The 18,355-nt window shown below is 42.4% G+C and overlaps 1 protein-coding gene across 1 annotated transcript; it reads right to left on the bottom strand.

Annotated features, from left to right (window-relative positions):
- Positions 1–7,978: 7,978 nt before the first annotated feature.
- On the bottom strand, positions 7,979–14,490 carry LOC311231209 (testin-like; the record flags this gene model as incomplete). Its single annotated transcript, XM_084317750.1, has 3 exons — positions 7,979–9,168; positions 9,865–10,083; positions 14,245–14,490. 3 exons carry the CDS (start codon positions 14,488–14,490, stop codon positions 9,052–9,054), a joined length of 582 nt encoding a protein of 193 aa, XP_084173876.1. The 3' UTR covers positions 7,979–9,051.
- Positions 14,491–18,355: the final 3,865 nt, after the last annotated feature.

The following is an 18,355-nucleotide window of genomic DNA, read 5'->3' as shown; positions in this document are numbered from 1 at the left end:
TTTGCCCAAATAAATTTGTAATTTTTCTTCCTCAGTAGATTCTCCTTGACTTTCACATAGACTACAAAGCAATGCGTTTGCCAACCAGACCCACGCACGCACCAACAGCTGTAGGAGCAAGACAACACAGCTTTGGAGCACTTCTAGAGTGGCAACGTAACACATAGTAACATGATGATTTCACATGACCTGTTTTGTGAGCTAATGTGGATTTTGGGGAAAGAATAGCCCAACACATCAGATCCATGGAACACTACACAAGCTAGCTCTCCCATCAGGCCTTCCCTGAATAATACTACACAAGCTAGCTCTCCATTGAATCTGAATACTACACAAGCTAGTTCTCTATCAGGTCTGAATACTACACAAGCTAGTTCTCTATCAGGTCTGAATACTACACAAGCTAGTTCTCTATCAGGTCTGAATACTACACAAGCTAGTTCTCCATCAGGTCTGAATACTACACAAGCTAGTTCTCTATCAGGTCTGAATACTACACAAACTAGCTCCATTGAGTGGACACTGCAAGCTAGCTCTTTATCTTACAGAACTTACTGGTAGTATCTTATAAAACATACAGTTATATACAGAGTACTTGAAGGTAAAATGTCTCAAACAGGACACTTAAAATGCCCACATGTACATATATTCTGTCCAGATTTATCTGATATCTGTTCTTTTAGACATGCTCTGTATTTATTTAGTGATAGTATGGTGTTATGTGCTGAAGTACACAAAGAATCCACCAGAGGGCGCCTCTGTCTTAATTCTTCAGCCTTCAGATGAAATCATTGGGGTTGGGCCCAACGTCTCCACCATCATTATCCCAAGTCTGTCTCTTCCAACTGGATACAGAGACAATCAGTGATGGTTTCAGCAGGATGATGGTGTGTGTGTGTGTTTTAAATTGCCGTAAAATAGTTATTTTTATACTATATCATTTACTATATCATTTTCATTGATGTCTGGTTTGTCCTGGATGCGTGTATGCCTTCTACAACAGAACTGCGTTTCCGCGGTCGAGTTTTGCGCTCTGATTGGCCAGGTCATGTGACGTGCGCCAATCGTGGGACAGCAAGTTCTGCGCCTATTTCCGGGTCTAACAGCCTGCAAACTACCTGGCGTTCTATCGCCATGCTCTAAGACAAACTCTAACCTTAACCAACTTCGAAAGAGCGCCTAAGCTTAACCAGTGTAGAAACTTGCGGTCCCACGATTGGGCGTACATGTCACATGACCAGAAATGACCTGGCCAATCAGAGACGCGGAAACACAGTTCTGTTGTAGAAGGCATTCAGGCGTCCTGCGGTCCTGCGTCTTCTGAGGTGTGACATGGACACCAGAAAGGCACTTAGTGGCTCCAAACACCGACCAAGGAGAATGAATTCCATCTGCCTTAGTGTTGGTTGGTCTATAAATAACCCGCAGTACGTTTTTCTTTCATCATTCTGGCCAAGGAACATGGCAGACCGTGAGGTCATGCCGGCTGAATGTCAGAGTGGGAACACTGGAATAGTTGGCATTCCCGCTAGTTTATTGTCCTGCTTTTTATTGACTTTTAATGGTTTTCAACATAATACCTACAATAGGAGCTGGAGGGAACGTGAGCTGGATTTACTGGCTGGTGCTGGCAGGCCTATTCTTTTTAACCATTAGCTCACTTTGAGTCTATTGAGTAAAAAAATAAAGTATATATATTTGTATTATTTATTTATATATATATATAAAGATTGGGACTCCTGGCTCCAAAACAATGCCATGTGTGTCTCTTGAATGGGTTTTTACTACATGCTAATGTTAACTCATTGACTGCCACGCTGTTTTCCCATCTTTACTCTGGCGCCAGCGTTATTTTGACCATTTTCACGATGTTTGCTGACCCATCGTATATTCTATAATATTATAGCTATGGAGACAATAGTATGGCTCATTTGACAGGCACTATTTATAGTACAATAGGGACGAAACTGCTTCACTGTGTTCCAGTGTTAATTAGTTTGTCTCATCATTGCTTCACTATGTTCCAGTGTTAATTAGTTTGTCTCATCACTGCTTCACTATGTTTCAGTGTTAATTAGTTTGTCTCACTGGTGAAGCAGCATCACCACTGTTACTACACTCCAGTGCGTATTATGGTAAACCAGGGTAAGATGCCAGGCTGGTGCTTCTAATGTAGCCTTTAAAACCTGCCTGATGCATCTACTGATACCTAGATACAACCTGCCCGGTGCATAGCCTTTATAACCTGTCTGGTTACATCTTATTGCATCTACTAACACACGTCAGACAGAGCGGAAGTCATTATACTGAACTTTATTTGAACACAAAGACCAAAGATCTCAGTCGATGAAAATGAAGAGAGTTTTACACGCAGAAACCCTTCAGGGCAACAAGTTCAACTTCTGATCATAAAAGGAAGGATTGTCCTTTATAGAAATACCACTGAAATTACACCTAAACAACCAGTCATCTACACCTAAACAACCAGTCATCTCCATGTAAGCACAGCTATAGTAATAGTAGGCATATTCTCCTCACTGCTGTTTTAAAACAAACAACACTATATATTAACTGTATTCACTATATTAATTCCATACATCATCTACACACATACATCTGAATCATAAGTACCGTTGGCTACAGTCTCAGAATAGATTTGTATGAATGAGTCTTGAGTAGTGAGTATTCAGTTTAGATTGAAAGCAAAACAATAAACCTCAAGATGAAACACTGGCTTGGTCAGTCGTCCCTCCCTACGAACACAATTGGCAGTGTTAGCGAGTGGGAAGCCAGTGGGGTATGTGTCCTGGTCATTTTAAACTGCGACTCCTACTGGTCGGTCGGGGCGCCTGTTCAGCAGGGAGGGGATCTGGGGGGAAATAGCGTGAACCTTCACACACGTTACGTTCCCCCAGTGAAACTCCACCGTTATGTGCGCAACGACCAGGAAGGGAATTAGCATAACGACTCAATTGTGATGGGTAAAAAAATAATAATAATTAAAAAAAATAGATAAAACATAACATGAAGGCAATATAAACATCTGTCGGAACTAGGCAAAATCTGCATATGGCTCGCCGACAACAAACTATCATTACACATGGGCAAAACAGAGTCCATTCTCTTCGGTTCAAATAACAAACTCAGCAAGACCGGCTTCTCGGTTACAGTGGGTGACAATATTATCACAAGGAAAGATGAAATTACCTACCTGGGTTCCATCCTAGAGGCTAATCTTTCCTGTGACAAAATGGCATCCAATGTAATAAAAAAAGTCAACCAACGAACGCGATTCTTGTACCGGATCTCCTCTCTGGTAAACAAGAATACCCTGAAGACGGTACCCTATCCCCCCCCCTCACAGTGAGCTGTGGTGTTCCACAAGGAAGCATACTAGGACCGCTACTGTTCCTAATTTATGCAAATGACATGTCGTCAGCTTGTGACTGCAACTTGTTCCTGTTTGCGGACGACTCAGCCCTGCTGGTCTCTGACAAGAACAAGTTACAGGTTGAAAAAACCCTCAGCTCGGAACTAGGCAGAATCTGCATATGGCTCGCTGATAACAAACTATCATTACACATGGGCAAAACAGAGTCCATTCTCTTCGGTTCAAATAACAAACTCAGCAAGACCGACGGCTTCTCAGTTACAGTGGGTGACAATATTGTCACAAGGAAAGATGAAATTACCTACCTGGGTTCCATCCTAGAGGCTAATCTCTCCTGTGACAAAATGGCATCCAATGTAATAAAAAAAGTCAACCAACGAACTCGATTCTTGTACCGGATCTCCTCTCTGGTAAACAAGAATACCCTGAAGACTCTGGCAGGAGCACTCATTCAGGGGTACTACGACTATGCTTGCACCTCATGGTACCAAAGCACCTCAAAGGCGCTAAAAACAAAATTACAAACATCTCAAAACAAACTGGTCAGACTACTGCTTGACCTTACTCCTAGAACCCACCTCACCCCTGCCCACTTTGACAACCTAGGATGGCTTAGAGTAGATGACAGAGTACAGCAACTTGCAATGGGCCTGGTCTACAAGATACACTACACGACCAAGGTACCCATGTACATGGCAAAATACTTCCCAAAGGTCAGTGAATACCACGATCACAACACCAGAGGGAGCTCCACAAATCATGTTAAACCCAGATTCGGCTCAAATAAGGGACTAAACACGTTTCGCAATTATGCCACATCAATGTGGAACGCCCTACCCAAAGCTGTAAAGGAATGTGGATCACTACCCACTTTCAAAACCTCTCTCAAGAGACACCTACGGGAGACTGCAATTCAACACTGGCCCCTGTAAATATCCTAACCCAACCCCCTCCAATGTACAGTCATTTACCTAGTATGGTTTTGTCAATAGTCCAATGTACAATTTTGTTTGTTTGTACAGAGTCTCCCCCCCCTCAATGTACAGTTTGCTTGCTTATACAGTGTGCCCCCCCCCCCCCCCCCAACCACCTCCAATGTAAATTACCCAGTATGGTTGTCAATATCCCAGTGTACCCAACCCCCCCCACCCAACCTCCTCCAATGTACAGTTTCTACGTCAAATGTATATACTCCCTTTTCTTGACTCCTTCTGTATCACAAACAGTACTGTATTTGCAAATCTGGTATGTCATAAATGTATAGATGTAGCAGTACTGACTATCTGTATGTCATGTATGTCATATATGTCCTGATGAATTGAAAATGGGGGACCCTGGTGGAAACAAGACGAAAGTCTTTCTCTGGTCTGCATCCCCTTAACAATTGTGTGTATTGAGCTGTACTGTATTGTACCCATTCTGCAATCTGTTAATAAAGTTTTCAATCAATCAATCAATCAAGACTCTAGCAGGAGCACTCATTCAAGGGTACTACGACTATGCTTGCACCTCATGGTACCAAAGCACCTCAAAGGCACTAAAAAACAAATTACAAACATCTCAAAACAAGCTAGTCAGACTACTACTTGACCTGACTCCTAGAACCCACCTCACCCCTGCCCACTTTGACAACCTAGGATGGCTTAGAGTAGACGACAGAGTACAGCAACTTGCAATGGGCCTGGTCTACAAGATACACTACGCGACCAAGGTACATGTCAAAATACTTCCCAAAGGTCAGTGAATACCACGATCACAACACCAGAGGGAGCTCCACAAATCATGTAAAACCCAGATTCGGCTCAAACAAGGGACTAAACACGTTTCGCAATTATGCCACATCAATGTGGAACGCCCTGCCTAAAGCTGTAAAGGAATGTGAATCACTACCCACCTTCAAAAACACTCTCAAAAAACACCTACGTGAGACTGCAATTCGAAACTGGCCCCTACAAATGTCCTAACCTAGTTGTACAGTAAATGACCAAGTAAGGCTTTGTCAATATTCCAATGTACAGTGTAAAATGTGTGTGTGTCCCCTTCCCAACCCCCCCCCCCCCCCCCACCTCCAATGTACAGCCCTCACCCAACCCACCCAACCCCACCCCACCCAACCAACCTCCTCCAATGTACAGTTTCTATGCCAAATGTATATACACTCCTTTTCTGGACACTTTTGTATCACAAACAGTACTGTATTTGCAAATCTGATATGTCATAAATGTATAGATGTAGCAGTACTGTCTATCTGTATGTCATGTATGTCATATATGTTATGATGAATTGAAAATGGGGGACCCTGATGTAAACAAGACGAAAGTCTTTCTCTGGTCTGCATCCCCTTAACAATTGTATGTATTGAGCTGTACTGTACTGTACCCATTCTGCAATCTGTTAATACACTTTTCAATCAATCAATCAATCATGTCTGTCCACTGAGAAAAGGTTTGAATAAAACAGGTCATATCAGTTTATGAGAAGAGAAGAGAACACTGATATGTGATGGAGAGAAGGCAACATGAATATGGAAAATACAAGAGAAAGCATTGATGTCAAATGTCTGAAGACGAGAGAGTAGATGAAATAGAATATCGATATATAAAAAAGACAATAATATTATGATACTGATATGTGCTATAAAATATTTGTAGAAGAAGGGAATACACTTGTTTCAGAGGGAATTGAAGGAAATAACACCCTTACTTAAAATGTATGAAGGTTTATAGAGGATAAAAGATTATTAATATGTAATAAATGTGTAAAACGTCTCATTCCAGCTGACAATCAGGTGTCCAGTTCTAATGGCTTTTTACAAAGAGCTTTTTCTTCTGCTGGTTCAGATTTTCAGATAGTTGTGATTTTTGAAACCCGAGCCCTGTTTCCTATATATACTGTACCTACCAATGATGCTGTTGATCATGTTGCCTTGTAATGACTGTTACTCGAGAACTACTAGGAATGTCTGATCTGACTCCCACCTAAATGGACAATGTATAACGTATGACGTATATCATGCCATACGTGCCTTATGCATACTGCACCTGTGTATACTGCATACTTACCTACTCATAGTATATATTTAGATTATAGTGTCTATTGTAACTATATTTATTGTAATGTAAATATAACTGATAGGGCATACAGACAGACCCTCATCTGCACCTTGATTTACAGTTAATTATATTGTATACACTGCTTATTTAAATGTTTCTACTGTACTATGTTACAGCATGTTGTCTTGTAATGAATGTTACAACATGTTGTCTTGTAATGAATGTTACAACATGTTGTCTTGTAATGAATGTTACAGCATGTTGTCTTGTAATGAATGTTACAACATGTTGTCTTGTAATGAATGTTACAACATGTTGTCTTGTAATGAATGTTACAACATGTTGTCTTGTAATGAATGTTACAACATGTTGCCTTGTAATGAATGTTATAACATGTTGTCTTGTAATGAATGTTACAACATGTTGTCTTGTAATGAATGTTACAACATGTTGTCTTGTAATGAATGTTACAACATGTTGTCTTGTAATGAATGTTACAACATGTTGTCTTGTAATGAATGTTACAACATGTTGTCTTGTAATGAATGTTACAACATGTTGTCTTGTAATGAATGTTATAACATGTTGTCTTATAATGAATGTTATAACATGTTGTCTTGTAATGAATGTTACAACATGTTGTCTTGTAATGAATGTTACAGCATGTTGTCTTATAATGAATGTTACAACATGTTGTCTTGTAATGAATATTATAACATGTTACTTTGTAATGAATGTTATAACATGTTGTCTTATAACAAGTCCATGTTATCATGAAGTGCTGACCTTGATGTGCTTGGTGGGATGTTTATCTGATAGGTCAGAATGACATCATCTTTATCATCTTATTTATTGCTTCATCATTCATTCCCATCAAGCACACACTGACATGTACTATGTATTAAATCAAATAAAGCATTTCTTATCTAGAACCAAGAACCAAGTATGATCACACTGGAAAACACTGAGTAGTGATGCCGGTTTGAAATTACCGGCAGCCATTTATTCTACCAGTTACGCAGTCAGATAACCAACACCAGGGCTTAAAAAGACATACATGTTACATTTATAATGATAATTTTTTAGGCCTTAAAGGGATATTTCACTTTAGTAGAACATGTCAAGTTTCATCAGTCTTGCCTCTATCTAAAGTAATCTACAGTAAGCTAGTGACCACTGTCGTCTGCTGTCAACACCACCATTCCTCCCAGCTGCCTCCTCATTCACGTCCATTCATTTTGAGGACCGTTTGAATATTAGACTTCTGAACTATAAGCAAACTATACAGGACTATTATTCTGTGTAATATAATCTTCTATGTCAAACATTTTCTGTGTGTACTTCTGTGTGTTCTTTTAGCTAATGTTGCAATTGTCCAATCATCAGTAAAGGAACTTTCTCACTTGAGGTGTCGTTTTACAAACTGTAAAATGTTCACAGAATGTTTAGAATATTTCTTCCATCAAGGCAGCAGGGTAACCATGGTAACCACTCCCCAAACATTCCACGCAGGACAAAAATACATACAACAACATGACCAGATCTTGCTTTTATTTTTCAAAGGTAATAAATCTGTAAAGAGACACAATCAAATGCCAAGACAAACACGGTACCTGTGACTCAGAATGGCCTGTTTTATTGAAATATGCACAGCAGTAGTTTGTTTATACTTCAGAAGGGTGATATTTAGACTTGGTCCCCAAAATGAATGGAAGTGAATGAGGAGCCTGACACCTGGGAGGAATGGTGGTGTTGACAGCAGACAACAGGGACAGCAGTGGTCTTTAGCTCACCAGTAGATGACTTTAGATAGAGGTAAGACTGCTGAAACTTTAAAAAGTTATTGATTCTGATAGGTCTTAAAATGTATTGGATTAGGAAGTTACTTCCATGTTGCGATAACTTCTCTGTATCTCATTTAAATGTGTTTGGGGGGAAACGTCCAGGCTGCAAAATCTGTTCCCTCAACTATTCGTATGGAATTACGTCTTTCATAGTAATTTCCCTTCATACTTTTTGCCAGTGTGGCTATGCAATAGTTATTTATAATGCCTATTCAAAGTGGTATTAAGAGTCTCTTAACCTGTTAGAACCTGCAGGAACCCTGTACTGTACATCATTAAAATGTACTTTGGCAGCTATGAAGTAAAGATACTATAAACACAGGTTTCTCAGAGCATAATGGAGCAGGTCAACCATCACCTGAGGAACCTCAGGACATACATCACAGTATGTGATCAGATTACAGCATCATCACTCAACAGAAAGCTTTCCAAATGACCCCTTTCTCCTCTCCTCTCCCCCACTCTCCTCTTCTCTCCTCCACTCTCCTCCACTCTCCTCTCCTCTCCTCCACTCTCCTCTTCTCTCCTCCACTCTCCTCTCCTCTCCTCCACTCTCCTCTCCTCCACGTATTTCCTCCCCTCTCCTCTCCTCTCATCTGTGATCCATTTCTACAGTATATCTAAACTACCACTTATACTGAGCTCCGTAAATGGACAATAGAGTGTATTTGTGTGTCTGCACAACTGTGTGTTTGTGTGTCTGTTTGTGTGTGTGTGTGTGTGTGTGTGTGTGTGTGTGTGTGTGTGTGTGTGTGTGTGTGTGTTAGTGGACACAGCCGCAGGTCTTGTCCAGGGTCTGCCCACAGCGCCAGCAGCAGTAGTGGTCCTTGTGCCACGTCTGTCCGTCTGTGCCCGTGTGGTAGGACTCACCGAAGATCAGCTAGAAGACCAGACAGGACAACAACTTAGAAACAGTCTTTATAATCAATATACCACCAAGTGGCTTAGTTTATTAGAGATGTCATTGAGTTGGAGACGTCTGTTCACATCACTCCTTTGCTAGACATACCGCCTCTATTGACCTGTGCTGTAGCCCAAGCTGCGACCTAAACGCGTTTGATTGATCAGCTATGATCACCTGCACCAGTCAGGCCAGATCCAGTACCTGGAAAAACAGCCTCTTCACAGTAGGCCTACACAAAGCCAGCTGGTTGATAGCAGAGGTCAAAGGTCAACTATATATGAAGACAACCTGACAGGAAGCTGGGAGGCCAGTGGTGACAACATACTTGACCACTATTGTGCACAGTTGTACAGCCCTGGTCTATTCCTATTTTAACTGTATTATTCTATTCTATTCTATTCTATTCTATTCTATTGTGCTGCTATGCTAATTTAGTTTATATTCCATTTTATTTTATTCCGCCTTTTTATTTTTTTATTCTACCATAATTGTCTGTCCCGTCAATGTCGCACCAAACCAAATCAAATTCCTTGTATCTGAAAACTGCTTGGCAATAAAGACCTTTCTGATTCTGATTCTGATACATCAGGAGCAAAGAATGTCTGCGGTTCACCGACAAATTCAGTGTTTTTAAATGTTACTTTTGGATCCACATAATGCAACACCCTTTACCTCATCACAGCCAGCGCAGCGTGATCTGACGGTCTGGCAGTAGTGTCGACCGCAGAACAGTTTGTGATCGGACCAGAAGTAGACCAGGTCCACCAATCCTTGGCCGCAGACGGAACACAGGAAACAGGAGGGGTGCCACAGGGTGCCATGGTAACCGGCCCGCTCCGCGAACACAGCCGGGCTGTCCTCAGCCACTTCCACTCCACAACCAGAACACAGCTTCAACACAGAGAGACACAACCAGAACACAGTTACAACACAGAGAGACAGAACCAGAACACAGTTACAACACAGAGAGACAGAACCAGAACACAGTTACAACTCAGAGACAGAACCAGAACACAGCTTCAACACAGAGAGAAACAACCAGAACACAGTTACAACACAGAGACACAACCAGAACACAGTTACAACACAGAGAGACACAACCAGAACTCAGTTACAACACAGAGACACAACCAGAACTCAGTTACAACACAGAGACACAACCAGAACACAGTTACAACACAGAGAAACAACCAGAACACAGTTACAACACAGAGAAACAACCAGAACACAGTTACAACCAGAACACAGTTACAACACAGAGAGACAACCAGAACACAGTTACAACCAGAACACAGTTACAACACAGAGAAACAACCAGAACACAGTTACAACCAGAACACAGTTACAACACAGAGAGACACAACCAGAACACAGTTACAACACAGAGAGACACAACCAGAACACAGTTACAACCAGAACACAGTTACAACACAGAGAGAAACAACCAGAACACAGTTACAACACAGAGAGAAACAACCAGAACACAGTTACAACCAGAACACAGTTACAACCAGAACACAGTTACAACACAGAGAGAAACAACCAGAACACAGTTACAACCAGAACACAGTTACAACACAGAGAGAAACAACCAGAACACAGTTACAACACAGAGAGAAACAACCAGAACACAGTTACAACCAGAACACAGTTACAACCAGAACACAGTTACAACACAGAGAGAAACAACCAGAACACAGTTACAACACAGAGAGACACAACCAGAACACAGTTACAACACAGAGAGACAGAACACAGTCCATAGACCTCAACACTACCCAGTCGATCCAGTTCATAGACCTCAACACTACCCAGTCGATCCAGTTCATAGACCTCTACACCACCCAGCCGCTCCATAGACCTCTACACTACCCAGTCGATCCAGTTCATAGACCTCTACACTACCCAGTCGATCCAGTTCATAGACCTCTACACTACCCAGTCGATCCAGTTCATAGACCTCTACACTACCCAGTCGATCCAGTTCATAGACCTCTACACTACCCAGTCGATCCAGTTCATAGACCTCTACACTACCCAGTCGATCCAGTTCATAGACCTCTACACTACCCAGTCGATCCAGTTCATAGACCTCTACACCACCCAGCCGCTCCATAGACCTCAACACTACCCAGTCGATCCAGTTCATAGACCTCTACACTACCCAGCCGCTCCAGTAACCATGGCAACACAAGACAGCCAATCAATGCCTTGCTGTGTTGATAAAAAGGAGGCTCAGCAGATGTTTACAAAACAATCTTTAATTGGTTCCACACTCAACAACTCCCCCCCCCCCACAGCGAGAGCCAGAGACAGTGAATGGTCAGCTTGTGCTACTACTGTGCTACTTTGTTACCCCAAGTTCCAACTGTTCCCAGGTAGCTACAGGTCAAATGTTGTAATGATTACATTCTTCTCGGTCATATTTGTCCTCTTACCCAGAGTGCTGTATATCCATCCAAATAGTTTAGGTGTGAATTGCGTTTTGGAGTTTTGGAGATTTCTGCCGTCACTCAAATACAACACACAATACATTCTATATATTTAAAAATAATGGAATATATAGAATGTGACCCCCCCCCCCCACACACACACACCCCATCCAAACCACTGCAAACTAGAAAAAACAAACCAGTGGATATGGAGACGTTTGTATTCTACGTATGTCTTCAATTGAGGTCCGACCACAGACCTCCGGATAGAGAAGAATCCTGTGGTTGGATTCCAGTCAGAGCTCTTACAGGCTCACTTCAGGATCAGAGCTCTTACAGGCTCACTGTAGCATTAGCAGTTAGTATGGATTTTAGGATTAGCAGTTAGTATGGACTTTAGGATTAGCAGTTAGTATGGATTTTAGGATTAGCAATTAGTATGGACTTTAGGATTAGCAGTTAGTATATGGATTTTAGTATTAGCAGTTTGTTAAGTATGGACTTTAGGACTAGCAGTTAGAATAAGGACTTTAGGATTAGCTGTTAGTATATGGACTTTAATAGTAGTTTGTATTATGGACTTTAGGATTAGTAGTTAGTATATGGACTTTAGTATTAGTAGTTTGTTAAGTATGGACTTTAGTATTAGAAGTTTGCATATGGACTTTAGTATTAGTAGTTTGTTAAGTATGAACTTTAGGGGTAAATAAGTGGAAACATTCCCCCTGAATACATCTGAGCAAATCTATACAGGAGACACTTTATTTGAAGTTATGAGATGCATCATAAACAGTCTGAGTGCATTCTAACTTTCAGTGAGTTTGCTATTTTAAATAAACCATCCATTGACATCCATATTATGCAGTACCCCTCTCCCCCTCCCTCTTCTCCTTCAGGGAGCTCAGCCAATGAGATGGAGGAGGGAGATAGGGTGGGCGGGGCCCATGTAGGAGGCAGGAAACCGGTCTTGAACCAATTAAGAGCCTCTCTGGTTTCAGTGTGGAGACACACTGCCTCAGCTGTATTCTCTGCCAACAGGGCCAGACAGATATATACAATATACCTATATATTATATATACAGGCTTCATTTAGTATTTGGACAGCTGCAATGCATTCAGGGTCTTACACTATAAATATGTGTCAACTGGCCACAGTAGCCAGTGGATTAAGACAACTATAGATTGTCATCTATTTTGAGTTTTGACACATACGTTCTTCCTGTGCCAACGGTTCCTTCAGGATGTGTGGACAGTATGTGTGGACAGTATGTGTGGACACGTACTGCCTCTCTCTTCCAAAGCTAGAAACCAGAGTGAACCCTCCGTTTGACCATCTGGGTCCATAGACACACAACCAGGCTTCTTTGAAACAAAGTGAACCAACGTTGCTCTTAGAGGATGCTTCTTTGCATGGTACAGGTGGTGGAGGGTAGGTTTGCATGGTACAGGTGGTAGGAGGGTAGGTTTGCATGGTACAGGTGGTGGAGAGTAGGTGTGCATGGTACAGGTGGTGGAGGGTAGGTTTGCATGGTACAGGTGGTGGAGGGTAGGTTTGCATGGTACAGGTGGTGGAGGGTAGGTTTGCATGGTACAGGTGGTGGAGGGTAGGTTTGCATGGTACAGGTGGTGGGAGGGTAGGTTTGCATGGTACAGGTGGTGGGAGGGTAGGTTTGCATGGTACAGGTGGTGGAGGGTAGGTTTGCATGGTACAGGTGGTGGAGGGTAGGTTTGCATGGTACAGGTGGTGGAGGGTAGGTTTGCATGGTACAGGTGGTGGAGGGTAGGTTTGCATGGTACAGGTGGTGGAGGGTAGGTTTGCATGGTACAGGTGGTGGAGGGTAGGTTTGCATGGTACAGGTGGTGGAGGGTAGGTTTGCATGGTACAGGTGGTGGAGGGTAGGTTTGCATGGTACAGGTGGTAGGAGGGTAGGTTTGCATGGTACAGGTGGTGGAGGGTAGGTTTGCATGGTACAGGTGGTGGAGGGTAGGTTTGCATGGTACAGGTGGTGGAGGGTAGGTTTGCATGGTACAGGTGGTGGAGGGTAGGTTTGCATGGTACAGGTGGTGGAGGGTAGGTTTGCATGGTACAGGTGGTGGAGGGTAGGTTTGCATGGTACAGGTGGTGGAGGGTAGGTTTGCATGGTACAGGTGGTGGAGGGTAGGTTTGCATGGTACAGGTGGTGGAGGGTAGGAGCGCCACAGACAAACAGATAATTTCTAGTTTCAAACTAGTGCTCCAGGGATCCAGGTTTTCTCTTGGAACTTCGATACTAAAGTGAAATCATACTTCATTTGGACTTTTCAGAGGTTCATTTTCCCAACAAAACGACATGATGCAGATTTAATGCCGCGTTCGGTCGATCCTCATATTTACAAGTTTATAGCATTTGGATGCGCTGGTTATGTCATAAGGTCAAGACCGATCACATTCAGACAGATTTTAGGAATATTTCTGATCATGTCTCACGATGCGCCATATGTATAATGGTATATGTTAATAAGTATGTTTGCACCACAATAGGTATCTACGACTTTGTCGGCCATTTCAGTGCAACTTCCTTGTGGTGAAACTTGTGACTTTACGAGCTGGTGGGGAGCGGCTGAACGGTGAGGTACTTACATGTTCCGTCTTGTTGCCCTCATCTGTCCCATTGGTGGAACCAGCAGCAGCATTAGCAGCGTTGTTATTGGTTGATTCATGTCCCTGGAGCTCCAGACAGGCCTTGCTATTGGTGTTGCCATGGTCCTTGGTCTCCTTCGCCCTCCTCTGAATGGCTGCTTCCGTCAGAGCCCCTCCTTCCCCTGGCAGGGCCACCTCCCCCACCCCCAGCACCGCCTCCTTGTACCTCCTCACAAACAAAAGCATGCAGGAGATCTACACACACACACACACACACACACACACACACACACACACACACACACACACACACACACACACACACACACACACACACACACACACACACACACGCACGCACGCACGCATGCACGCACGCACGCACACACGCGCACACACACACACACACACACACACACACACACACACACACACACACACACACACACCATATGTTGTTGTCAGTAGTAATCAACAGTGTAGTTGTCAGTAGTAATCAACAGTGTAGTTGTCAGCAGTAATCAACAGTGTAGTTGTCAGCAGTAATCAACAGTGTAGTTGTCAGCAGTAATCAACAGTGTAGTTGTCAGCAGTAATCAACAGTGTAGTTGTCAGCAGTAATCAACAGTGTAGTTGTCAGCAGTAATCAACAGTGTAGTTGTCAGCAGTAATCAACAGTGTAGTTGTCAGCAGTAATCAACAGTGTTGTTGTCAGTAGTAATCAACAGTGTAGTTGTCAGCAGTAATCAACAGTGTAGTTGTCAGCAGTAATCAACAGTGTTGTTGTCAGCAGTAATCAACAGTGTTGTTGTCAGCAGTAATCAACAGTGTAGTTGTCAGCAGTAATCAACAGTGTAGTTGTCAGCAGTAATCAACAGTGTAGTTGTCAGCAGTAATCGAATAGAATAGAATAGATCTTTATTGTCATTGTTACAGTTGTTACAACGAAATTTTAAATGCAGCCCTAGGTGCTAGTAAAAATATAAAAACACAGTCCTAAACACAGTATTAAATATAAAAACAGGAGTAAGGCATAAATAACATTAATATAAACAGGGGGGTGTAAAAGATAATTGCACTGTCCCTTAATGTTGTGTGTGCGTGGGGGGGGGGGGGGGGGGGGGGGGTGCAAGGGAGACTGTTGTTTTAAATTTTAGCTGAGTTTAGTGCACATATGGCCCTGGGATAAAAACTAAACTTCAGTCTGTTAGTCCGGGTGGGCATGACGCTGAAACGCCTGCCCGAGCGCAGCCGTACGAGGTGTTTGTTGCCCGGGTGGTGTGGGTCTTTCAGTATTTTTACTGCTTTTTTAAGGCAGCAGGAGTTGTATAGTCCTTCCAGTGAGGGGAGAGGGCAGCCGATAATTTCTTGGGCCGAGTTGACGACCCTCTGGAGCGCCCTCCTCTCTGCGGCTGTGCAGCTGAGGAACCACGCGTTGATGCAGTAGGTAAGGATGCTAATCAACAGTGTTGTTGTCAGCAGTAATCAACAGTGTTGTTGTCAGTAGTAATCAACAGTGTTGTTGTTGTCAGCAGTAATCAACAGTGTTGTTGTCAGTAGTAATCAACAGTGTTGTTGTCAGCAGTAATCAACAGTGTTGTTGTCAGCAGTAATCAACAGTGTTGTTGTCAGTAGTAATCAACAGTGTTGTTGTCAGTAGTAATCAACAGTGTTGTTGTTGTCAGTAGTAATCAACAGTGTTGTTGTCAGTAGTAATCAACAGTGTTGTTGTCAGTAGTAATCAACAGTGTTGTTGTTGTCAGCAGTAATCAACAGTGTTGTTGTCAGCAGTAATCAACAGTGTTGTTGTCAGTAGTAATCAACAGTGTTGTTGTCAGCAGTAATCAACAGTGTTGTTGTCAGTAGTAATCAACAGTGTTGTTGTCAGTAGTAATCAACAGTGTTGTTGTTGTCAGCAGTAATCAACAGTGTTGTTGTCAGCAGTAATCAACAGTGTTGTTGTCAGTAGTAATCAACAGTGTTGTTGTCAGCAGTAATCAACAGTGTTGTTGTCAGTAGTAATCAACAGTGTTGTTGTTGTCAGCAGTAATCAACAGTGTTGTTGTCAGCAGTAATCAACAGTGTTGTTGTTGTCAGCAGTAATCAACAGTGTTGTTGTTGTCAGTAGTAATCAACAGTGTTGTTGTTGTCAGTAGTAATCAACAGTGTTGTTGTTGTCAGTAGTAATCAACAGTGTTGTTGTTGTCAGTAGTAATCAACAGTGTTGTTGTCAGCAGTAATCAACAGTGTTGTTGTCAGTAGTAATCAACAGTGTTGTTGTTGTCAACAGTAATCAACAGTGTTGTTGTCAGCAGTAATCAACAGTGTTGTTGTTGTCAGCAGTAATCAACAGTGTTGTTGTTGTCAGTAGTAATCAACAGTGTTGTTGTTGTCAGTAGTAATCAACAGTGTTGTTGTTGTCAGTAGTAATCAACAGTGTTGTTGTTGTCAGTAGTAATCAACAGTGTTGTTGTTGTCAGTAGTAATCAACAGTGTTGTTGTCAGTAGTAATCAACCAGCGTCTTTGAGCATTTTTTCCAGCGGACGTTGCTTGCTGCTGCACTAAACCCTACTTCCACAGTATTGACAGGTTTGTTGTAGTGGCTACATTAGCGCAGTTTGTCAGCTGCCTCTTCATTCCCCTGTTATACCTCCTCTTCAGTAGACTGCCTACCTCGGGTTTGTACCCCCCCCCCCCTCTCCATTTGTTGTGTTTTAGTATAGGCAAGTTCCCCTGGCAGGTTTAGCTCCCTCATGTGTGTTCCCCTCGTTTACCCCTCAGCTCCATGGTGCTCCACTAGGGTGACCAGGCAGCATGTTCCCCCTCTCCTGCCCTACCAGCCACTGACTGGACGAGTGTTTATTGTGATGCTAAATCAAGCATAAGCCGCAGAGTGTGTGTTAGACGACCTGTTAGCCTTAGATTATGTTGTGGCTTGCAGTGTTTATGGTGGCCCCTGTGTTCGGCGTGAGACGTAGGTATAGTATTGCATCTTGTGTTGGTGGCGCATGCAAACGCACGCCAGCATTACTAGTGGTGTGACAAACTCACCCTGTTGCCGTTGTAGTGAGAGGCGCATGTAACCATATGCCTGTAGTTATAGTGTGTGATAACACACGCCATTTTGGCTCTAGAACAGTAGCAGTGCAGCTGGTAGAGGTAGGTTGCTCCCCCCTCCCTACAGGTTGCCAAGTGACACAGAGGGCCGGACATTCGGCACAGACGATTGGCTGTCGGGAAGCTGAGGCCAAAAGTAACATTTTCCACCTTGTAACCTAATTAATGTGTGCAATAAAGTATTTCCTGTTATTCCTTCAATCCACTGTGTAAAGGAGCCATAATCAGTCATGCATGAGTGTAGCTGCAGCCATGTTATCCAAAACTTCTTCTGTTTACTTTGTGTGTTTCTTTTTCTTTTATAAGGTATGGTGAAATTGATGTTTTAGTAACATTGATGAGCATTCTGAAAGCAATTCTTAATAAGATTCACTTTTAAAAACAATCTTAAATTGTATTTAACACTGTAAAGTATTTTGTTTAGTTTTTTTGTTTTCTGTTTCTTTGCTTGCATGTAATTTTAGCCATCTTAATTGTGAGTTTCATTGTGGATTGTGTGTTGAGTACTGACTTTTAATAACTCTGTTTTGCAATAATAATTGTTTTTGTATGTTTTTTTGTGTGGACCCCAGGAAGACTAGCTAGTTGCCATGGCACCAGCTAATGGGGATCCGTAATACAATCAAATCAAAATCAAATCTGTGTTGCTGTTTGGGAACCTAATGCCTTGAGGTAATCATTACGTCCAGGTTTAATGTCGACCTGCCACCTTTACTCTAGCACCAACAGACCAACAGCACAACTGGAACCCTAACTCAGGGGTTCCCAAACTTTTCAGGCCGCGACCCCCAAATAACGGTGTCAGAGAGCCGCGACCCCCACTATTATAGGAGGTAAAAAAAAAATATATATATATATATATACAGTATATATATTTTTTTATAAATGGAAATGTATGGTTGAAACATGCAAACGTTCAAACGCACACACACTAATAAGCATTGGAGGCTTTTAACCAGGGCCGGACTGGGGAAATCATTCAGGCCAGGAAAT

The sequence above is a fragment of the Notolepis coatsorum genome, assembly GCF_963971535.1.
Source record: "Notolepis coatsorum genome assembly, chromosome: 6".
NCBI lineage: Eukaryota > Metazoa > Chordata > Actinopteri > Aulopiformes > Paralepididae > Notolepis > Notolepis coatsorum.
This window is presented reverse-complemented; position numbering and strand designations above follow the sequence as displayed.